At 42.7% G+C, this 25,369-nt stretch overlaps 1 protein-coding gene across 7 annotated transcripts in view; it reads right to left on the bottom strand.

Moving 5' to 3' along the window:
• LOC139584665 (FERM domain-containing protein 4A-like) overlaps nucleotides 1–25,369 on the bottom strand; it is a 191,323-nt gene that overhangs the window by 73,959 nt on the left and 91,995 nt on the right. The window contains exon 1 of one of the 7 annotated variants that reach the window (XM_071416782.1): nucleotides 13,622–14,095. The exons of the other annotated variants lie outside the window; for them this stretch is intronic. Within the exon in view, the coding sequence (XP_071272883.1) occupies nucleotides 13,622–13,765 (144 nt within the window). The 5' untranslated portion in view covers nucleotides 13,766–14,095. Of the gene's footprint in view, nucleotides 1–13,621; nucleotides 14,096–25,369 lie in introns of those variants that run through there. 7 annotated transcript variants of the gene reach the window in all.

Below are 25,369 nucleotides of genomic sequence, written 5' to 3'. Positions count from 1 at the left end.
CACATCAGCCATGACACAACATCCTGTTAGGCAGCTGTGACATGTGAGGTTTGCTCTCTCTAGAACAGATTGATCATGGAGTCACTGTACTGTAGCTACTGCTGCCTGGCAGGCCAACTATATCTACATACAATCACCAACAATCAATATCACAGCTTTGTTTCTGAGAGTAGGGGTGATGATATGACACAATGACCTCACATCCTGGAAGCCCTCCAGCTTCCCACGATGCACTGAGACTGATGAGTCATAACAGAGGACATGATGACCCTCGTCGTCATGACTCTGCCTTCCAAGGGACCAAGGGTAACCAATGGCCGAGGCCTGGCGCCTCTGTAGGAATTAGGTTTTGCGTGAGTGTGTGTGTGTTTATAGAAAAGGGGGTTTGATAAAGCAGATAAAACGTTGAAATAAACATTGTAGATAACATACATGTATACATTCAACAGTTCTATGCTTGAGATGACGTTTCACCCTATAATCCCCTTTTGATTAACATCCTATAGAGAGGTATACATTTAAACTCACCTCTGAACCCACTACCGCAGCAGTCTGTACTTCAGGGATAACCCCAACCATATCATATCTGGATTGAGTAACATGCTCTACAACTCAGACAGGATTTGAAGGGCTACGAGCCACATTTGGCAACCCAAGTCTGTTACAACACACCACTTGGCAACCCAGTACTATTAGAACATACCAGGCAGAATTGGAAACACATGACTACTATGGTGTAAGGAACAGGCTTGGCAACCTGTGTCTGTGAGGACTTGGCAAACCATGTGTAGTATGGTAGTATTCCAGACTGGACAACCCATGTGTAGTATGGTATTATTCCAGACTGGACAACCCATATGTAGTATGGTAGTATTCCAGACTGGACAACCCATGTGTAGTATGGTATTATTCCAGACTGGACAACCCATATGTAGTATGGTAGTATTCCAGACTGGACAACCCATGTGTAGTATGGTAGTATTCCAGACTGGACAACCTATGTGTAGTATGGTAGTATTCCAGACTGGACAACCCATGTGTAGTATGGTAGTATTCCAGACTGGACAACCCATATGTAGTATGGTAGTCATTCAGACTGGACAACCCATGTGTAGTATGGTAGTATTCCAGACTGGACAACCCATGTGTAGTATGGTAGTATTCCAGACTGGACAACCCATGTGTAGTATGGTAGTATTCCAGACTGGACAACCCATGTGTAGTATGGTAGTATTCCAGACTGGACAACCCATGTGTAGTATGGTAGTATTCTAGACTGGACAACCCATGTGTAGTATGGTAGTATTCCAGACTGGACAACCCATGTGTAGTATGGTAGTATTCTAGACTGGACAACCCATGTGTAGTATGGTAGTATTCCAGACTGGACAACCCATGTGTAGTATGGTAGTATTCTAGACTGGACAACCCATGTGTAGTATGGTAGTATTCCAGACTGGACAACCCATGTGTAGTATGGTAGTATTCCAGACTGGACAACCCATGTGTAGTATGGTAGTATTCCAGACTGGACAACCCATGTGTAGTATGGTAGTACTCCAGACTGGACAACCCATGTGTAGTATGGTAGTATTCCAGACTGGACAACCCATGTGTAGTATGGTAGTATTCCAGACTGGACAACCCATGTGTAGTATGGTAGTATTCCAGACTGGACAACCCATGTGTAGTATGGTAGTATTTCAGACTGGACAACCCATGTGTATTATGGTAGTATTTCAGACTGGACAACCCATGTGTAGTATGGTAGTATTCCAGACTGGACAACCTATGTGTAGTATGGTAGTATTTCAGACTGGACAACCCATGTGTAGTATGGTATTATTCCAGACTGGACAACCCATGTGTAGTATGGTAGTATTTCAGACTGGACAACCCATGTGTAGTATGGTAGTATTTCAGACTGGACAACCCATGTGTAGTATGGTATTATTCCAGACTGGACAACCCATGTGTAGTATGGTAGTATTTCAGACTGGACAACCCATGTGTAGTATGGTAGTATTTCAGACTGGACAACCCATGTGTAGTATGGTAGTATTTCAGACTGGACAACCCATGTGTAGTATGGTAGTATTCCAGACTGGACAACCCATGTGTAGTATGGTATTATTCCAGACTGGACAACCCATGTGTAGTATGGTAGTATTCCAGACTGGACAACCCATGTGTAGTATGGTAGTATTCCAGACTGGACAACCCATGTGTAGTATGGTAGTATTCCAGACTGGACAACCCATATGTAGTATGGTAATATTCCAGACTGGACAATCCATGTGTAGTATGGTAGTATTCCAGACTGGACAACCCATGTGTAGTATGGTAGTATTCTAGACTGGACAACCCATGTGTAGTATGGTAGTATTCCAGACTGGACAACCCATGTGTAGTATGGTAGTATTCCAGACTGGACAACCCATGTGTAGTATGGTAGTATTCCAGACTGGACAACCCATGTGTAGTATGGTAGTATTTCAGACTGGACAACCCATGTGTAGTATGGTAGTATTCCAGACTGGACAACCCATGTGTAGTATGGTAGTATTCCAGACTGGACAACCTATGTGTAGTATGGTAGTATTCCAGACTGGACAACCCATGTGTAGTATGGTAGTATTTCAGACTGGACAACCTATGTGTAGTATGGTAGTATTCCAGACTGGACAACCCGTGTGTAGTATGGTAGTATTCCAGACTGGACAACCCGTGTGTAGTATGGTAGTATTTCAGACCTCACAACCCATGTGTAGTATGGTAGTATTTCAGACTGGACAACCCATGTGTAGTATGGTAGTATTCCAGACTGGACAACCCGTGTGTAGTATGGTAGTATTCCAGACTGGACAACCCATGTGTAGTATGGTAGTATTTCAGACTGGACATCCCATGTGTAGTATGGTAGTATTCCAGACTGGACAACCCATGTGTAGTATGGTAGTATTCCAGACTGGACAACCCATGTGTAGTATGGTAGTATTCCAGACTGGACAACCCATGTGTAGTATGGTAGTCATTCAGACTGGACAACCCATGTGTAGTATGGTAGTATTCTAGACTGGACAACCCATGTGTAGTATGGTAGTATTTCAGACTGGACAACCCATGTGTAGTATGGTAGTATTTCAGACTGGACAACCCATGTGTAGTATGGTAGTATTCCAGACTGCACAACCCATGTGTAGTATGGTAGTATTCCAGACTGGACAACCCATGTGTAGTATGGTATTATTCCAGACTGGACAACCCATGTGTAGTATGGTAGTATTTCAGACTGGACATCCCATGTGTAGTATGGTAGTATTCCAGACTGGACAACCCATGTGTAGTATGGTAGTATTCCAGACTGGACAACCTATGTGTAGTATGGTAGTATTCCAGACTGGACAACCCATGTGTAGTATGGTAGTATTCCAGACTGGACAACCTATGTGTAGTATGGTAGTATTCCAGACTGGACAACCCATGTGTAGTATGGTAGTATTCCAGACTGGACAACCCATGTGTAGTATGGTAGTATTCCAGACTGGACAACCTATGTGTAGTATGGTAGTATTCCAGACTGGACAACCCATGTGTAGTATGGTAGTATTCCAGACTGGACAACCTATGTGTAGTATGGTAGTATTCCAGACTGGACAACCCATGTGTAGTATGGTAGTATTCCAGACTGCACAACCCATGTGTAGTATGGTAGTATTCCAGACTGGACAACCCATGTGTAGTATGGTATTATTCCAGACTGGACAACCCATGTGTAGTATGGTAGTATTTCAGACTGGACATCCCATGTGTAGTATGGTAGTATTCCAGACTGGACAACCCATGTGTAGTATGGTAGTATTCCAGACTGGACAACCTATGTGTAGTATGGTAGTATTCCAGACTGGACAACCCATGTGTAGTATGGTAGTATTCCAGACTGGACAACCTATGTGTAGTATGGTAGTATTCCAGACTGGACAACCCATGTGTAGTATGGTAGTATTCCAGACTGGACAACCCATGTGTAGTATGGTAGTATTCCAGACTGGACAACCTATGTGTAGTATGGTAGTATTCCAGACTGGACAACCCATGTGTAGTATGGTAGTATTCCAGACTGGACAACCCATGTGTAGTATGGTAGTATTCCAGACTGGACAACCCATGTGTAGTATGGTAGTATTCCAGACTGGACAACCCATGTGTAGTATGGTAGTATTCCAGACTGGACAACCTATGTGTAGTATGGTAATATTCCAGACTGGACAACCCATGTGTAGTATGGTAGTATTTCAGACTGGACAACCCATGTGTAGTATGGTAGTATTCCAGACTGGACAACCCATGTGTAGTATGGTAGTATTCCAGACTGGACAACCCATGTGTAGTATGGTAGTATTCCAGACTGGACAACCCATATGTAGTATGGTAGTCATTCAGACTGGACAACCCATGTGTAGTATTCCAGACTGGACAACCCATGTGTAGTATGGTAGTATTCCAGACTGGACAACCCATGTGTAGTATGATAGTGTGTGTGTGTGTGTGTGTGTGTGTGTGTGTGTGTGTGTGTGTGTGTGTGTGTGTGTGTGTGTGTGTGTGTGTGTGTGTGTGTGTGTGTGTGTGTGTGTGTGTGTGTGTGTGTGTGTGTGTGTGTGTGTGTGTGTGTGTGTGTGTGTGTGTGTGTGTGTGTGTGTGTGTGTGTGTGTGTGTAATTAATCCGTTGGGCCACCGTCCGGAGGCCCTAGCGTGGCATATTCTCACATTAGCAGAGAAATTAGATTCCTGCTCCATTAAGGAGCTTATGACCCACGGTAACTAAATTGCCAGTAGAGAGAGTGCAAAGGGAAGTATACGGAAAGAACATTTTGTTAGGTTACAGCCTTATTCTAAAGTTGCTTAAATAATTGTTTCCCCTCATCAATCTACACACAATACCCCACAATGACAAAGCAAAAACATGTTTTTAGACATTTTTGCTAATTTATAACATTTACATGTATTCAGACCCTTTACGCAGTATTTTGTTGAAGCACGTTTGTCAGCAATTACAGCCTCAAGTCTTCTTGGGTAGGATGCTACGAGCTTGGCACACCTGTATTTGGGGAGTTTTTCCCGTTCTTCTCTGCAGATCCTCTCAAGATTTGTCAGGTTGGATGGGCAACGTTGCTGCACAGCTATTTTCAGGTCTCTCCAGAGATATTTGATCGGGTTCAAGTCCGGACTCTGGCTGGGCCACTCATGGACATTCAGAGACTTGTCCAGAAGCAATTCCTGCATTGTCTTGGCTGTGTTCTTAGTGTCATTGTCCTGTTGGAAGGTGAACCTTCGCCCCAGTCTGAAGTCCTGAGCGCTCTGGAGCAGGTTTTCATTAAAGATCTCTCTGTACTTTGATCTGTTCATATTTGCCTCGACTAGTCTCCCAGTCCCTTGCGCTGAAAAACATCCCTACAGCATGTTGCTGCCTGAGCTCAATTTCGACTCTCAAAGCAAAGGGTCTGAATCCTTATTTAAATAAGGTATTTCTGTTTTCGCTTTGTCATTATGGAGTATTCTGGGTAGATTGCTGACGATTTATATTTATTTAATCCATTTTAGAATAAGGCTGTAACGTAACAAAATGTGGAATAAGTCAAGGAGTCTGAATACTTTTCGAAGACACTGTACATGTAGTCAGGGTTGGGGAGTAACTGATTACATGTAATCTGCGTACAAAAAAGTAACTGTAATCAATTACGTTACCAGGAAAAATATTGTAATTAGATTACAGATATATTTTTCAAACTAGATGATTAGTTATTGGATTACGTTTGAATTCAGAAAGGATGTTTGTGAAAAAATATGTTATATACACTACTGGACAAAATTTTTAGAACACCTACTCATTCAAGGGTTTTTCTTTATTTTTCCTATTTTCTACATTGTAGAATAATAGTGAAGACATCAACACTATGAAATAACACATATGGAATCATGTAGTATCCAAAAAAGTGTCAATCAAATCTAAAAATATTTATATTTGAGATTCTTCAAATAGCCATCCTTTGCCTTGATGACAGCTTTGCACACTCTTGGCATTCTCTCAACCAGCTTCATGAGGTAGTCACCTGGAATGCATTTCAATTAACAGGTGTGCCTTCTTAAAAGTTAATTTGTGGAATATCTTTCCTTCTTAATGCGTTTGAGCCAATCAGTTGTGGTGTGACAAGGTAAGGAGGGTATACAGAAGATAGCCCTATTTGGTAAAAGACCATGTCCTTATTATGGCAAGAACAGCTCAAATAAGCTAAGAGAATCGACAGTCCATAATTACTTTAAGACATGAAGGTCAGTCAATACAGAACATTTGAATAACTTTTAAAGTTTCTTCAAGTGCAGTCGCAAAAACCATCAAGCGCTATGAAGAAACTAGCTCTCATGAGGACCGACACAGGAAAGGAAGACCCAGAGTTACCTCTGCTGCAGAGGATAAGTTCATTTGAGTTACCAGCCTCAGAAACTGCAGATAAAATAAATGGTTCACAGAGTTCAAGTAACAGACATCTCAACATCAACTGTTCAGAGGAGACTGTTTGAATCAGGCCTTCATGGTCGAATTTCTGCAAAGAAACCACTACTAAAGGACAACAATAATAAGAAGAGACTTGTTTGGACCTAGAAACACGAGCAATGGACATTAAACCTGTGGAAATTTGTCCTTTGGTCTGGAGTCCAAATTGTAGATTTTTGGTTCCAACCGCCATGTCTTTGTGAGACGAGATGTGGGTGAACGGATGATCTCTGCATGTCTATCTGGGGGTGCTTTGCTGGTGACACTGTCTGTGATTTATTTAGAATTCAAGGCACACTTAACCAGCATGGCTATCACAGCATTCTGCAGCGATACGCCATCCCAATCTGGTTTAGGCTCAGTGGGACTATCATTTGTTTTTCAACAGGACAATGACCCAACACACCTCCAGCTTGTGTAAGGGCTATTTGACCAAGAAGGAGAGTGATGGAGTGCTGCATCAGATGACCTTGCCTCCACAATCCCCCGACCTTAACCAAAGTGAGATGGTTTGGGATGATTCGGAACGCAGAGTGAAGGAAAAGCAGCCAACAAGCGCTGAGCGTATGTGGGAACTCCTTCAAGACTGTTGGAAAAGCATTCCAGGTGAAGCTGGTTGAGAGAATGCCAAGAGTGTGCAAAGCTGTCATCAAGGCAAAGGGTGGCTATTTGAAGAATCTCAAATATAAAATATATTTTGATTTGTTTAACAGTTTTTTGGCTACTACATGATTCCATATGTAGAAAAAGTAAAAGTAAAGAAAAACCCTTGAATGAGTAGGTGTTCTAAAACTTTTGACCGGTAGTGAATATGAGACCTTTCTCTTTTCTCAATTACATTAAATTCAGCATTGAAAAAAGGCTTAAGTTTAAGTTCCCTCCACCTGAGCGAGTCTGACCACAAGTCAGAGACCACCATGATGACACACCAAATGCGTTTAATGGATCCTTTTTGTCTTCTTTTAATGCCTCGTAGAAAGTAACCTACCCAACCCTGCACATAGTCTGCTGCCCTATTTCCTCATAAGAGGCTTGTGTATAACTCTAAAAAACATGATCTATGATTGACTGTTATGTTTATGTAATAACTGATCCAGAGGCCTCTGCTGGTAGCTAATGTAACAGAAATATTAATTCATGGACTTTCTTTCTTCTGAGTTAAACGTCAAGAAGATAAATAGATAAACATAACATTTTCCATCATTAACTGGCCACTCTGTTTATCTCAATGCACACCTACTGTATAGTACATGTGTCCCTCAGGTTCACACACACATGATAAACCTAGAAATAAGGCAGTGGTAAATGTTTTCCAGACGTACTATGCAAATAAGCTGTGCTCCCGAGGGACACACTATAAACGGCTTTAACCACTACATCACACAGCTCAACTGTTGTTTTCTGTTGTGTGTGTGTGTGTGTGTGTGTGTGTGTGTGTGTGTGTGTGTGTGTGTGTGTGTGTGTGTGTGTGTGTGTGTGTGTGTGTGTGTGTGTGTGTGTGTGTGTGTGTGTGTGTGTGTGTGTGTGTGTGTGTGTGTGTGTGTGTGTGTGTGTCCATCTCCTCTCCATGCCTCTCTCCAATCCACCTCTTCCCTCTCTCCATCTGCAGAAACAACTGAATCTCCCATGGTTTGGTTCTGGAAAAAGATTTTCTCCCATTAAACACCGGAGTTGGCTGGAGAACAGAGCTGGCAGCTGAAGCAGGAAAGCGATAGAGTTCAATGAACAAAGTCAGAGGCACAAGTATACTGTTTGTGTGTCAGAGGATAGAGCTGAGATTCCCCTGCAGTTGGATAGGGAATTAGGGATTGAGGGAGTTTGGATTTGTAATGGATCAGCAGATTTTGATTCTGGACTTGTGTCTAAATGTTACACAGTTTGGGAGTTAATTTGTCTTCCCTAAATAGTAGGCTGCCATTAAATAGAGTATAATGCAAAATACACTACAGTTTAAAAGTCTGGGGTCACTTAGAAATGTCCTTGTTTTTGAAAGAAAAGCTAATTTTCTGTCCATTAAAATCATCTCAAATTGATCAGAAATACAGTGTAGACATTGTGAATGCTGTAAATGACTATTGTAGCTGGAAACGGCTGATTTGTAATGGAATACCTACATAGGTGTACAGAGGCCCATTATCAGCAACCATCACTCCTGTGTTCCAATGGCACATTGTGTTAGCTAATCCAAGTTGATCATTTTCAAAGGCTAATTGATCATTAGAAAACCCTTTGCAATTATTTTAACACAGCTGAAAACTGTTGTGCTGATTAAAGAAGCAATCAAACTGGCCTTCTTTAGACTAGTTGAGTATCTGGTGCATCAACATTTGTGGGTTCGATCACAGGCTCAAAATGGCCAGAAACAAAGAACTTTCTTCTGAAACTCGTTAGTCTATTCTTGTTCTGAGAAATGAAGGCGATTCCATGCGAGAAATTGACAAGAAACTGAAGATCTCGTACAATGCTGTGTGCTACTCCCTTCACAGAACAACGCAAACTGGCTCTAACCAGAATAGAAAGAGGAGTGGGAAGCCCCGGTGCACAACTGAGCAAGAGGACAAGTACATTAGAGTGTCTAGTTTGAGAAACAGACGCCTCAGAAGTCCTCAACTGGCAGCTTCATTAAGTAGTACCCGCAAAACCCCAGTCTCAACGTCAACAGTGAAGAAGCGACTCCGGGATGCTGGCCTTCTAGGCAGAGTTCCTTTGTCCAGTGTCTGTGTTTTTTTGCCCATCTTAATCTTTTCTTTTTATTGGCCAGTCTGAGATTTGGCTTTTTCTTTGCAACTCTGCCTTGAAGGCCAACATCCCGGAGTCGCCTCTTCACTGTTGACGTTGAGACTGGTGTTTTGCGGGTACTATGTTGCAGAGGAAGAAATGGCCACCTGGGTCTGCTATATCCTCCATTTCTCTATTTGTTCCTCCCTACCTCCCCAGGACATCCTGCCTTTCACAGTGAGGTTCGTCAGATGAGTAGGAGAGGGTTAGAGGAGGAGGTGAAGAAGGAGGTGGGGGAGGAGGAGGAGAACAGCAACGCTAAACCTCTGCTTAGGGCTTAACACAGCACATCACACCGCAACCCAAAGGCAGGGTCTTGAACCAGCCTGTAGCTTTAAAGAGGCATTTCCCAGCGAGAATGTGTGACTGAATGTTGTTGAGTTGACATTTTCACAGCCTGATGTAGGAATGTGTGAACACAGGGGTGCCTTCTCAGAAGGGTGTATGTGTGTGTGTGCATGCCAGTGTGTGTGTGTGTGTGTCAGTGAAATTATTTCACACACATTAATCTACTGTCATCATGAATCCATGGCTCACGCACACTGGCACACGCTCGCTCGCACACACACACACACACAGGCACGCACACGTGCACACACAGGGGTTAGTATACACACATGATTGCAAACACTCATACTCCATGAGAGAGAAAATTAGAGAATAGTAGGAGAGAGATAGTAGGAGAGGCAGGAGTTTCCCCTTGAACAAGAGAAAGGAAAGCAGACCTTTTGGGTCAGAGAAGTGGAGAGGGAGGGAATACCTGCTGGATCAAAACACACAGGGGAGGGAGAAGGAGGAGAGGAGGAAAAGAGGAGAGCAGAGAGGAGGGGGAAGGTGAAAATCAGCTCCAGACTGGTTGTGGAATGTATTTGTGAGGCAGATATAATCCCCTTCTCTTTCTTTCTCTCTTTCTCCTTCACTCCCCGTTTTCCAAAGACAAGCAGTCCTGTCTGTGCCAGATACAGTATTACAGTTCCTTGTTGTTGAGAGGTTCTGTATGTCTGATCACTCTTTACAACTGATACAGGATATCTCCATCCCCTAGCATGTGTGTTTGTGTATGTTTGTGAGCGTGTGTGTGTGTGTGTTTGTGTGTGAGCGCGCGTGTGTGTGTGTGAGCGTGTGTGAGCGTGTGTGTGTGTGTTTGTGTGTGTGTGTGGGAGCGTGTGTGTGTGTGTGTGTGTGTGTGAGCATGCGTGCTTGTGAGAATTTATTAGAGTGTGTATGTTGCTGTATGTGTCAGTCCCTCTCCTGCCCGTTGCTATGACAACAGCCTTAGTAGCTCTGTGATCCCTCTATGGGTTGGTCTGGTGGGACCTGACAGTGTCAACTGCACATGGGGCAGGTGGAATGAGTCAGGAAGACTAATTGCTCTCTGAGAGCACCGTGTGCAGATTCAGACATGGTGGAGCAAATACTAATTATCAATTATGCTGCGTCAGAGCTGGTCACACACACACACACACACACACACACACACACACACACACACACACACACACACACACACACACACACACACACACACACACACACACACACACACACATGTAAAGTGTGTGTGTTTTTTATGTCCTGAAACTACTAAATAGGCTTTTGTCTCTGCATGAGGTAGAAACACTCTTATTTATCATAGAGGATCTGAGCACATAACTAAAACACTTTTCTGTAACACTTTTTTTCCCTTTTTTTCGTGATTATGATCTTGTCTCATCGCTGCAACTCACCAACGGGCTCGGGAGAGGCAAAGGTCGAGTCATGCATCTTCCGAAACATGACCCACCAAACCACGCTTCTTACCCGGAAGCCAGCTGCACAAATGTGTCATAGGAAACACCATTCAACTGACGCCTAGAGTCAGACTACAGGCACCCGGACCGCCACAAGGAGTCGCTAGAGCGCAATGGGTCAATTGTGCATTGCCCTATGGGACTCCTGGTGGTTACGGCCAGTAATGACACAGCCTGGGATCAAACCCCAGGCCATAGTGACGCCGCAACACTGCGATACAGTGCCTTAGACCGCTGTGCCACTCAGTAGGCCTGTAACACTTTTTAAACTCGTCAAGGCATTTAGAATTTCAATGAAAACTTGTCACAGTGTTTAGATTGTAAACACCAGAACATGTTAATTCGTTGTAACACTTTTTAATACTGCTGAGGGATTAGTGCTTTTTTAAGGTCGGTTCGGTTTCAGTTAGATTATAAAAAAATTATAAAAATAAAAATAATCATTTTTTAAATAATAATTGTCTCTGTCAAGTCCACAACGGGTAGACATCAATAGATAAACAGAACATTACTATGAAATAGTACAATACTTCAGTTGTGTATATTATTTTGTTTTTATTCGATGACTATTTTGCATTCCTTAAAGTCATCATTTCATCTCTGATGAAGCAGTATCAGCGAGACAACGTTACTCCCCATACTGTTCTGTCTTTAGTCATCCTATTTAGCTAGGCTAGCCTGCCTACGTATGCTGCAGAACTGTCTGATCAAATCATTTCACTAGTTATTCAAAGTAGATAAGGCATACTTTCAGGAACTGCATATCCCTCTCTCCCATGCGGTATGTGTGTCTCTAACCTAACGTAGCAGGGGTAAGTGTATTCATCTCTGTCTGAGCCTGAAAAACAGGTGCAACGTCATTGTAGTTAATTACCACTTTTCTGCATTGAACTAGGTTGAATATTTGCTTAATGAAATCTACAACTTCCTCCCATATGGTTCTAGACTTAAGTTTTGTTGTGAATGATTTGATTTCTCTCTAGCGAAACCACGCATTGGGCTCACAAAAAAAACTCACAACTTAATGAAATTGTTGTTGTTGGTTAAACACAAGAACACGTTTATTCAGCCCATGCCGTTTAAGTTTTAAACACTAAACACTGGGGGTGTTGTTTTAACACTGTAGCCTTTCAAGGGAATTTGAGAGATACCCACCCATGACAGTGTTTGTTTATGACCACATATTATACATTTCATAAGCCATTAGTTATGGTGTAGTTATCCTTGACATTGTGGTTTGAAAATCCTGGCTCATGGACCACATCAGACCAAATCAGTCACAATACACTGGTTTGTGAAGTGAATAGTGAGTGATCCCTACCAGAATCCATCCAGAGTTAGAACATCCAAGAACTTAAGTATTCTATTACTTAGAAAGACTGCTATGGTAACAGGCTTCAACAACAAGACAACCTAAACCATATAAACTGGAACAACCATCTCAGTAATGGGTGCAATAAATCCAACTCCTCACAGATTGGATTAGTTTAGAAAAAAATGTAGGTTATTTATCTTTGTATAGTATAAGATCAATTAATCAATCAATGTGCATGAGGAAACATAGATAATAAAACAAACTTTTATAGAAACCAATCTGCAACAAAGCATGCTGGGAAATATGATGAGGGCCCTCCCACATCTTGTTCACACCGAGAGATGGAAGTTAAACTCAACATGGTCTAGTAACAACACCATGCGATTTAAAATATTTTTTTCTGTTCAGTTGTACTGAAATGTAGCTCAGGACGGTGACAGAAATTCATAACACTGACCTGAATTAAAGGCATGGAAAGTCAAATCAATTTCTAATGTCTAAATTCACTCTAAACAGTAAGATGGGAAAGTAAGCACTAGTGTTTAAAACCTGAACTATCATGAACTTTCAGGATATGAAGCTGACTATCATATTTAACCTTGCATTCTAAACGCCTGTGTTCAAGACGAGAACACTTACTGGCGAATCTAAATGCCTAATGCTTAAGTTTTAAACACTGACGTTTAGGTTATAAACGTGTCACGTTTCATGGTTTTTCAGTGTATGAAAGTATGACTGTGGCTGTATTCCAGTCCATGTTAATACTATGTGAGTGAATGAGAAAACCTAGTTCTCTCACTACATGCAACCCACCTCCCCATCACAGTAAAATCTTGCCCACAACACCGGATTCTGTCTCCTACTTCAGATTTAACCCACTGTGCACTGTGTAGCCCTATCGCATTTATCCTACACCTTGTTACTTACACTCAAAGTCAGTGTTAACCCCTTTACCCCTCTCATTCTGCCCTTCATTTAACCTCTTGTAACTTACTGTATATAATAGTATTGTACTGTATTAGTGCCCCAGTTCAGAGTCCCCTCTGTTCTAACCTCTTCATCAGCACAGCATCAGGTTTACGGCATAATTCCCTTGAGTGCTTATTTCAACCCCTCCTCTCACACAATGTACATGTTTCAATGCATGGCACACACCTGTGTGTGTGTGAGAGAGGTGTATCCTACCTGGTACAGTGGCCTGGGCACACACCTGTGTGTGTGTGTGAGGTGCAGTGCACGGAGGTGTCTGAGAGCTGAGGAGGTGAAGGTCCACAGCAGACCCTGACGTGTGAACACCACATCCTCCAGACGCAGCAGAACCGCCTCCATTATATAAACACACAGGTCGCTATGCACAAGATAACAGGTACACCTCAGAGATACATCTCCACAGGTAAAAGTCAGTACCAGAGAACAGGTAGGTATCCACAGAACAGGCTAAAAAGGCCATCTTTCCTGTCTCTTCTCTCTAGGAATCCAACCATCTGATCACGCCGTACTGGGATGTCAGTGCAATCCTGTGTCGATATCCCACGCAGCTAGAAGACTTCCCAATTGCTCTCCTCTCTTCCTCTCTTCTCTCCTGTCCTCTAACTGAAGAAACCCTGAGAGTCGAAGTACGAGTGAGACAAACACAAACATTCCCACCGCCCGTTACTTTCTCTCTGTCTCTGTCTCTCTCTCTTTCTGTTTCTTCTCTTGCTCTCTTTTTCTTATTTAGGATTTTTTCCTCAGAGCATTCCAGCCTAAAGCCAGACAGAAAGCCAGACAGAAAGACAGACAGATGGAGAAATGGAGGGAGATGGAGACTCACTAAACGAGTGACAGGGACTTACACGTTCCACACCTCCACTCAGCCATCGGCCAGATCAGAAACCTTATCTCCTACTCATTTTACCAAAGTCCAGCACACACACATACGCACACACACAAACAGCCAGCAGAGTCGCTGACGTCCTGTCTCCAGAGGGATGATGAGTGTATTTTCTCTCAGCTCTGGGAGTCAGGCCAGAATACAGCGTTTTTAAAAAGGAACCATAATTCCCAGGACATTGTGTGGCCTGATGTGACCTCTCTGAGTCTGGAAGAGCTGCATGCCCCACCCCCCATCTTGTCTATGTCAAACCTCGACAGTCGCCTCAATACTTTTCCATGATGCTTAATGTCTGGTTAATCTTAAACATCCAAAAGTAACACAACTGCAGTTTCATTTCTCCTTCAGGCCCATTAAAATACAGTAGATATATTGGATGTCTTCCCTCTTCCCCAGCAGACCAACAGAAAGCCTTGATCAATGCAGCAGTGTGAGTTCAATAAGATCGAAGGGTGCAATGCACACTCACACACACACACACACACACACACACACACACACACACACACACACACACACACACACACACACACACACACACACACACACACACACACACACACACACACACACACACACACACACACACACAAAAAACACACACACACACACACACACACACACACACACACACACACACACACACACACACACACACACACACACACACACACACACACACACACACACACACACACACACACACACACACACACACACACACAATAGGGGCATATTGAATAGGCTGGGATGGACTGGACTGATTCATGGTGGGGTGGTGCGGGGGAGATGGGGGGGGGGGGTGTTATCAACGCAAGGGTGCAGCAGTTGTGTGTGTGTGTGTGTAGTTAAATTACTGCTGTATGTCTCTGACACTATTACCATTCATTTGCTAATGAATATCAATAGAAGTATAAAGAAATTACTTGCACAAAATACACCAACTGTAAAGGCTGGTAAAATCAAGATTTCTGTTTCGTATTTCTCCCCACTGTAAGACCGCTGCAATCATCTGAGCTTAGATAAAAAGGCAAATAACACATTCCCTCTCTCTCTGTCCCCCCCCCCCCCCGGCACAGTAATACCAAAGACGGTGGGATGTTAACCTAAACAACTCAAATGTGTCAGGGTTTAGGCCTATACACATATTTTGGGTGAAAATATGTGTGGATGCAGTACAAGCTGTTGATCTGTGTTATTTCACAGCAGTACAGGGTCACACTGTACTTGGATAGTCCGGAGAGTTATACTATCAACAAACTATCTGTTGATAAGCAACTGCTTGCTAAGGTTAGGGTTAGGTTTAGAATAAGGGTTAGGGTAAAAGTTAGGGTTATGGCTAGGGTAAGTAGATAGTTATTTGAAATGTTATCGATAGTCTGTAGATAGTTCATCTATAAATGCTCCACAGATGGACTGTCTACACAAAGTGTTACCCAGTATAGCAATATAACCTTTAAGAGACCCAGGCCTCATCCTGCCCAGTGTCAGATGGTCTTGAGAACTCAACTTTTCTCTGGATTGTTTGACATTCCAGGCGTGTGAGTGTTCCACTTTTTCCACGGCCGAGTACTGACTGTTACTGTGGGGTCAACAGAAGGTCAGCTCTCACTAATTGTAATTTAAAACAGGTGTAAATATTTGTTGTGTGCGCGTACCATGGATATTGTGTGTGTACAGTGTCCTATGGAATCCTAGGAAAGTTCATGGAATACTCCTCATGTAAACAATCAGCACCAGAGTGTGAAATGACCATTACCATCGCAACAGAAAAGACTATCGTAACCATAGTGATAGGACAGAGGGGTTAGACAGTTTGGGATATTAAACTTTGCCAGACCTTGTGAGGCTGAGAAGGAATGAACAGGCAGACTGATACTGAAGGTGATTCAAAAAAGCTACTGTAGCAAGTCCTGGTACCCAGTAAAACACACACACACACACACACACACACACACACACACACACACACACACACACACACACACACACACACACACACACACACACACACACACACACACACACACACACACACACACACACACACACACACACACACACACACACACACACACACACACACACACACACACACACACACACACACACACACGCACACACTCCCTCTCTGTCTCTGCATGGGCTGAGGGCAACGTGGTGGCCGGGGGGTTTGGGACCAGGTTCTTCTCTGAGAGGATGTTGATGCTCCCTTTTTTCTTGTTCAAGGCTGGTAGGGTTGTTTTCTTTCCTGGATGGGTGGTGTTCAGGCCTAGAGATGGGGCTGACTATGGACCTATATGTTGTAGGCGAGGAACTGCTGGGGCAGGCAAAAATGGCAGTGTGGAAGACCAGAAAACATGAGATGCATGAGGCAGGGTGTATGGACCCCAGAGCTGTGCTGCTGGGGCGGGCTCGACACACAGGAGCATGTATATGGGGGGCTGGGGAACTGTATGGCGGTGGGGTATCATGGGGCTTTTAAAGTGCATTCAGAAAGCATTCAGACCCCTTAACTTTTTCCACATTTTGTTACGTTACAGCCTTATTCTAAAGTTGAGCTCAGGTTGATTGGAGTCCAAGTTGATTGGAGTCCACCTGTGGTAAATTCAATTGATTTGACATGATTTAGATAGGCACACACCTGTCAATATAAGGTCACACAGTTGACAGTGCATGTCAGAGCAAAAACCAAGCCATGAGGTTGAAGGAATTGTTTGTAGAGCTCCGAGACAGAATAGTGTCGAGGCACAAATCTGGGCAAGGGTACCAACACATTTCTGCAGCTTTGAAGGTCCCCAAGAACACATAATCCTCCATCATTATTAAATGGAGTAATTATGGACCCACCAAGACTCTTCCTAGAGCTGGACTCACCAAGACTCTTCCTGTGTCCCTCCTCCAATGTACACATGTACTGTACACGCACGCGTACACACACGCTCGCGAACACACTGAAAGCTAATCACTCACTCCATTTTTCCTGATATTAATATTTATTAGGATTACAGCAGAACAGCCACATCTGTCACAGCAGAACACCCACAGGAAGACAGGAGACTGGTACAGCACGACACACACACACACACACACACACACACACACACACACACACACACACACACACACACACACACACACACACACACACACACACACACACACACACACACACACACACACACACACACACACTGAAAATGATCAAACATTGTGAGATTGAATGGCATGATACTGACTGATTCATGGTGATAGAATTTCTAGCACACAACTGGCACCATCCGCACCTCCCCTCTCTCTCTCTCTCTCTCTCTCTCTCTCTCTCTCTCTCTCTCTCTCTCTCTCTCTCTCTCTCTCTCTCTCTCTCTCTCTCTCTCTCTCTCTCTCTCTCTCTCTCTCTCTGTCTGTCTTTTTATGAATAGGCCCTTGATGTGTGAGTCAGTTTGTCCCAGCTTCACAGTGAAGAGTTCATCGAGTACTGTTATCTCCCTCTCACAAAGACTTCGTATATCTGGAGATATTTAGAGGTCTCATATCCTGTTGTGGAGCAATGGAACTCACCCAGTCCCCAGCACCCCCAATGACCTCTGACAGACAATACTGTTTGTGTGTGTGTGTGTCATGGCTCCATATAGTAATGTCTGAGAATAGGGCATGGGATCTAATTAGTTAATAACAGACCCAGGGCAGGCCAGCCTCAGCCAGGCCAGATGGAGGCCTGGAGGGATCACAGAGTACGACTGGGATGTACAGTACTGGGAGACAGTGGAGGAGGGACACACTGGATGGATCTGCTGGACCACTATAGCCGGTCTGCTAACTCTTTCTATCTACATTATTTAATTATACACAGAAGACTATTAGAAGACATTCTTTTAGTTATTATTTAATGTTTATTTTCTCAGCAGGTTATCTGGGAATATGTGTTGTTTTTAGATCTACGAGTGGTGTCTTGGGGTAGGGTCTAGGGGTTGGTTTGGGACCAGACATAACAACTCTGTTATTCTGATCGAAGAGTGAAACACAGAAGAGGGGAGGAGGAGAGGAGTGAAACAATTGGAGGAGAAGAAGAGTAGGATGGGGTCTTCTTCTCCAAAACATTCCTTCCTTCCAAAGCGCTTCGTGGGGAAAGGGGGGTCCCCTTTCATCCCAAACAGGGCAAGACACAAGAGGGAGAGGAGGGTTTAAGATGCCGTGCAGCTGCACCCCTCTCACCCCCTCTTCCCATTCTCAAATACTCTCCTAACCTCCCGATCCCGCCCCTCTCTTATTTCAAAGCCAGCACCCCCAGGGCGAGAGAGGGTATCCCTGGGAATCTATGGAGGAAAATAGAACCAGGGTAGACAGAAGTGTAAAACTAGACTACTGCAGCTACCTTCAAGGTCAGTGTGGCAGAATAGTTTCAGGATGAAAACATTCATCAGCAACTTGCTTTTTGCTTGTTTCAACATAATACATGTGTTTTGTGAATGGGTGATGGAGGACACATAGCCTAATGAAGACAGGTCACAGTACCGCCCACAGCCCCATGATGCACTACTGACCTTCTGATTGGATGAGGCAGAATGATTAATGGCAGTGATTGGATGAGGGGTTAAATGTAATGAGCATTAATTAGTATTCCTGTCTCACCACTAGCCTGGATACCTTTGACAGAGATGTTATTGTTCACTAACATATTGTGTGTGTGAGTGTCTATGTGTGTGTGTGTGTGTGTGTGTGTGTGTGTGTGTGTGTGTGTGTGTGTGTGTGTGTGTGTGTGTGTGGGTGTGTGGGTGTGTATGTGAGTGTGTGAGTCAGAAGCAATTATACCCTCTCCTGCTGTGCGATTCACCCCCCCTCCCCCCATGGACCTGTGAGAACCCTCCTGACACTGAGGCGTCTCCTAGGAGATCAACGTTACCCAGAAAAACATTTGTCCGTTCTTCCCCTCTTTAGGAGATTGACTGTCTTTCTCTCTCTTTTTCTTTCTTTCTTTCTTTCTTTCTTTCTTTCTTTCTTTCTTTCTTTCTTTCTTTCTTTCTTTCTTTCTTTCTTTCTTTCTTTCTTTCATTCTTTCTTTCTTTCTTTCTTTCTTTCGTTCTTTCTTTCTTTCCTTCTTTCGTTCTTTCTTTCTTTCGTTCTTTCATCTCCCTCTTCCTCTCTGTCTCCCCCACTCTCTCTCCCTATCTCTTTTTGTGTTCTTAGTTTTGTAGAGAAGCGGTGGATTAACTGAGCACCTTATCATGATAGTAGGAAGTAATCCTCTCTGAATCAATACCTGAGTGATCAGATCAACCATTATTTGGTTGATACTTGATTGAGTTTTCAAAAACGGTGAAATCAACTTGTGAAGGGGCTGGAAGAATTATGAGGAAGAACGATAGAGAAAGAGTAAACAAGAACAGACCGAAATAGATGGAAGTGTAGGCGATAGACAGATGAATGAAGACAAATAAGGAATACAAAAATAAAGTCAGAGAGTGATGAAAAGAAATCCAGAGAGATGTTAAAGGATAAGAAAAGACAACAGATTCTTGAAAGAGGAGGATGGGGGGATTGGAGAACAAGAGAAAATGAGTGCATCTCCTCCTCATTGCTGTGTGGTTAACGAGGCGTGGCTTGTGCGGCTGTGTCATAACCGTTGACCGTGTTCTTCTTGTAGACATCACTTAATTAACCACGACTCAGACAGACCATCATCCATCACTAATAACATACCCAGACACAGAAATATACATCTGCATTAGGGAAAAGATATGGAGAAAGAGAGACAAAGAGCAAACCTTGGTTATAGTATATGCGTTGGAGGGGAGATACATTTACTGAAGACTTTTCACAAGTTTGGTATTGTTCACTAGATTTTCAAATAACAATCCTCCAAACTTCACTTCCTTTCAAACTAAAATGCTAAAACACACAGGGCTACGCTTACAGTACACTCTTAGAAAAAGGGGGTTCAGAAGGGTTCTTCCACTGTCCCCATTGTCCCAGTTGGTATTAAATAGAACGTTGCGGCCCCACCTGCCTGTGGAGAAAACAACCCGTGGTTACCTTGGATACCCAATTGGCTCACAACAAAATTTGTCTCACCCAGCAAAAATTGGCTCACCCAATTGTCTTCTTGTCTGCTTGTTTTAGTCAGTTACAAAACTACATTTAAGAAAAGTACATGTCTGATGATTACTTTTCAACGTTAGACACGTGAGTGAGTGCTAGCTAGTTAAATTACCAACCAGAACATTAAGCTAGCCAAGACCAACAACACAAACAAACAGACTATAAAGCTACATGTAGTGAGAGGAGTTACAAACGGACTGTGCTAAATTAGTTAAATGTCTTACCTCTGATGAAACACACATACTGTAGCTACATGTAGCCTACTTGGACACCGGGTCCCCACATCGAATAACCTGAAGCCACAAGGCTCTTCTTGCAGGCTCTACTTCCTTACGTTGTAGCATTGCAAACCGTAGGTTGGGATTTTTGACCTGGTTACATGTACACAGCAGCTTTTCGTCATTTTTTGTAATTTTTGAAAAACAAAAAATCTATGACGAAGTTGGCTTTTTTACAATTGGTGTCAATAGGAAAGAATGTTTGTTTTCCTCAAAGGGGAATTCCTTTTTATTGACATGAATACTGACTCGGAGTAAAGGAGAACCCTTTTTGGTTCCAGGTAGAATCCTTTTTTGGTACCAGGAAGAACTCTTTTGGGTTTCAAGTAGAACCCTCTGTGGAAAGGGTTACATGCAACTCAAAAGGGTTCATCAACGGGTTCTCCTGTGGCGACAGCCAAAGAATCCTTTAAAGTTTTCTAGATAGCACACCTCTTAATAAAGAGTGTATAGCATCACATTTAACCGTTTTCAGACCTTTCAGCTTCAGAGAAGATCTAAAGTAATACAACTGAGCTTCAGAGTTTCACTGTTTGTATTGATACTCTTTAACATTATGTAATGGATAATGAACTGGAGGATCCCATACAGTAGTTATCTAATAGGACAAGGAAGTACAGGAGACAGTTGCAGCTGTGGCTGGATCATCTGGAGCTGATAGACAGATGAAAGTAGACAAAGCAGGGCGGATGCTCCAGTCAGTCAGGTAATGAACAGGTAAAGTGAACAACACAGATAGGACCTTTTCACTGCTGATTGAATACTCTGCTTTTGAAACGAGAAAGCCGATTGATGCATTGTCAGTGAACAGAAGTCTTGCAGCAGCATGTAGGCCTATGTTGAAATGTCTCTAAAAGCATCAGCTGAGATTTATAGTCAAACGCTTGTCCAAGCTTTTCACACACAAATATCTTAAATACCTCGCACGCATACACACACACACAGAGAGACCCCCTCTGTATGTGATTTTGTGAATCTGCATCTCTCTATTAATGGAGATTGCGAGGTCTGATTCTGCTGGGTAGGAGTGTGTGTGTTTGTTTGTGTATGTGTTTGTGTGTGTGCATGTGTGTTTGTGTGTGCGTGTGTACTTCAAAATAATCAATCAGCGTAAAGCAGCATGACAATAATAATAATCTATCTGTGTGACAGTGATGGCTCCGTTTTTACCTCCTCACAACAACCAATCAAACAGCACTTCACAACAAAGCACATTCCAACAGAGAGACAGAAGATGGTTAGGACTGAAGCCTGTAATATTGGCTTTGTGGTGTACTAATGTAACTAACAAAATGAACCATGCTAACTAGTAACATTAACACTGTAAGGAAAGAGTTTGAGTGTCTTATTGTAAAATGTGACACTTCATGTAACAAGGATTGTACTCTCTAGTAGCTTCCCTATATGATTATGTAGGAATGAGGCCTGTCAACTACGCCATGTTTCCTGTGTATTGGTGTGAAGGTTATAGCATTAAACTTCCTGTGTACTAATATAAAGGTTGTTTCCTTATTTCAGTTTCTCTCTCTCTCTCTCTCTCTCTCTCTCTCTCTCTCTCTCTCTCTCTCTCTCTCTCTCTCTCTCTCTCTCTCTCTCTCTCTCTCTCTCTCTCTCTCTCTCTCTCTCTCTCTCTTTCTCCCCCTCTCTCTCTGTGTGTGTGTGTGTGTGTGTGTGTGTACAGTGTATGTATCCTCTAGCCATGTTTAGGGTATGAAAGCTACACACATCAAAGCTTCTTCTGCATTTAGGTCACCCTGTGTTTTGGTGTGTGCGTGTGTGTGTGTGTGTGTGTGTGTGTGTGTGTGTGTGTGTGTGTGTGTGTGTGTGTGTGTGTGTGTGTGTGTGTGTGTGTGTGTGTGTGTGTGTGTGTGTGTGTGTGTGTGTGTGTGTGTGTGTGTGTGTGTGTGTGTGTGTCTGCAGGCTTCAGCTAGAAACTAACAGCTCACTGAACAGCTCCTGTCATTTTAAGTGAATCCTGGAGGGAAAACCTATTACATTCACAACAATAAAGCATGTTAATCAACCTAAACTAAGGTAGGCTTAAATCACATCACTCCAAACAGGATACACAACCACTAACCAGAACAACCAACCACTTCTAATGAAAACCAAGAGAAACATGCATCAGCTCTCTTCTAATTTCAAATGCACTTTAGATGACACCTCAGGGACATTTCAGCCTTGTGCCCTATGTCCACATGTGATCAGACCTCTGTGAACGAAACCACAGCGAAAGGTTTTGGTTGGCCACAGCGTTACAAGACCCTTCTCCTGTCTTTATGTGAATCCTCCTCTATTGGATTACGCAAGCAGTTCCCTAACATTTATGACCCACATGCAGTCTTTAAATGTTTCATGTGGCCTTGGAACTAAACAGCACTGTGTCTCTGCCACCAGAGGGCCAGCTGTTTGGGACCCAGCGAAAGGTTCTGGTTGGCACTCCTCTACCATAGAACCAGCGTTGGGGAGTAACGGATTACGTGTAAGGGATTACAAAAAAAACAGTAACAATAATCCGTTAAGTTACCAGCTAAAATATTGTAATCCGATTACAGATACTTTTGAAAAACTAGATGATTACTTTTAAATTAAGAAAGGATGTTTGCAAAAAAAAATCTTTGACACTTCAAATCAGCACTGAAAAATGCTGCAAATTTAAATATGTTCAACATGAGCGAGTCTGACCATAAATCAGAGACCACTGTGATGACACACCAAATGTGTTTGATGGATTGTGGGAAAAGAGCAGGAATAGGCTTTTGTAGGCTACAGTCCAAGCTATAGTGACAAGAAAAAGTATTGGATTTCTGCATAAATTGGTCATAAAATGTGATCTGATCTTTGTCTAGGTCACAACAATAGACAGAAACAGTCTGCTTAAACTAATAACACACAAACAATTATACGTTTTCATGTCTTTATTGAACACACCGTGTAAACATTCACAGTGCAGGGTGGGAAAAGTATGTGAACTCATTTATTAACTGGTTGACCCTACTTTGGCAGCAATAACCTCAACCAAACGTTTCCTGTAGTGGCGGATTAGACCTGCACAACGGTAAGGAGGAATTTTGGACCATTCCTCTTTAAAAAAAAATTCAGTTCAGCAATATTCTTGGGATGTCTGGTGTGAACTGCTCTCTTGAGGTCCTGCCACAGCATCTCAATCGGGTTGAGGTCAAGACTGACTGGGCCACTCCAGAAGGCATATTTCTTTTTCTGTTGAAGACATTCTGTTGTTGATTTACTTCTGTGTTTTGGGTCGTTGTCCTGTTGCATCAACCAACTTCTATTGAGCTTCAATTGGCGGACAGATAGCCTTACATTCTCCTGCAAAATGTCTTGATAATCTTGGGAATTCATTTTTCCGTCAATGACAGCAAGCTGTCCAGGCCCTGAGGCAGCAAAGCAGCCCCAAAGCATGATGCTCCCTCCACCATACTTTACAGTTGGGATGAGGTTTTGATGTTGGTGTGCTGTACCTTTTTTTCTCCACACATAGTATTGTGTGTTCCTTCCAAACAGCTCAACTGTAGTTTCATCTGTCCACAGAATATTTTGCCAGTAGCGCTGTGGAACATCAAGGTGCACTTTTGCAAACTTCAGTTGTGCAGCAATGTTTGTTTTTGGACAGCAGTGGCTTCTTCCGTGATGTCCTCCCATGAACACCATTCTTGTTTAGTGTTTTATGTATTGTATCCTCATCAACAGATATGTTAGCATCTTCCAGAGATTTCTGTAAGTCTTTAGCTGACACTCTAGGACTCTTCTTAACCTCATTGAGCATTCTGTACTGTGCTCTTGCAGTCATCTTTGCAGGACGGCCACTCCTAGGGAGAGTAGCAACAGTGCTGAACTTTCTCCATTTACAAACAATTTGTCTTACCGCAGGACTGATGAACATCAAGGATTTTAGAGATACTTTTGTAACCCTTTCCAGCTTTATGCAAGTCAACAATTCTTAATCTTAGGTCTTCTGATATCTCTTTTGTTCGAGGCATGGTTCACATCAGGTAATGCTTCTTGTGAATAGCAAACTCAAATTTTGTGAGTGTTTTTATAGGGCAAGTCAGCTCTAACCCACATCTCTAATCTCGTCTCAATGATTGTACTCCAGGTTAGCCGACTCCTGACTCCAATTAGCTTCAGGAGAAGTCATTAGCCTAGGGGTTCACATACTTTTTCCAACCTACACAGGGAATGTTTAAATTATGTATTCAATATCAACAAGAAAAATACAATAATTTGTGTGTTATTAGTTTAAGCACACTATGTTTGTCTCTTGTTGTGACTTAGATGAAGATCAGATCAAATTTGATGACCAATTTATGGACCCTTCAACAGCTGCAAATGATCAAGATAAAGTGTCACCAACAGAAAGGTAAACAATAGGCCTATAGCAAATGCAGCATATGGCATTCATTTTTCACATGTAGTGCTCAAAGCATGTCATTCAATGAGCGCTGCACTTATTTTTCAACTGGAATCAATGAATCATCAATCAGTCCTCCATGACATCAAAATCATAAACAACAGAGTAGGGCTGGCTAATTTGTTTTGGGGTTATGCTCAGGTAAAACAATTTGGCTAATCTATACTTCCATATTTCCAATTCCTATTCATGAATATCAAGGGCTATAACATTTATTGGAATGAATGGAATTCTCATAGACTTTGGTTTTT

The sequence above is a fragment of the Salvelinus alpinus genome, chromosome 9 (genome assembly GCF_045679555.1).
Source record: "Salvelinus alpinus chromosome 9, SLU_Salpinus.1, whole genome shotgun sequence".
Taxonomy (NCBI): domain Eukaryota; kingdom Metazoa; phylum Chordata; class Actinopteri; order Salmoniformes; family Salmonidae; genus Salvelinus; species Salvelinus alpinus.
Note: the sequence above shows the minus strand (reverse complement) of the source record. Positions and strands in the feature narration are given on the sequence as shown.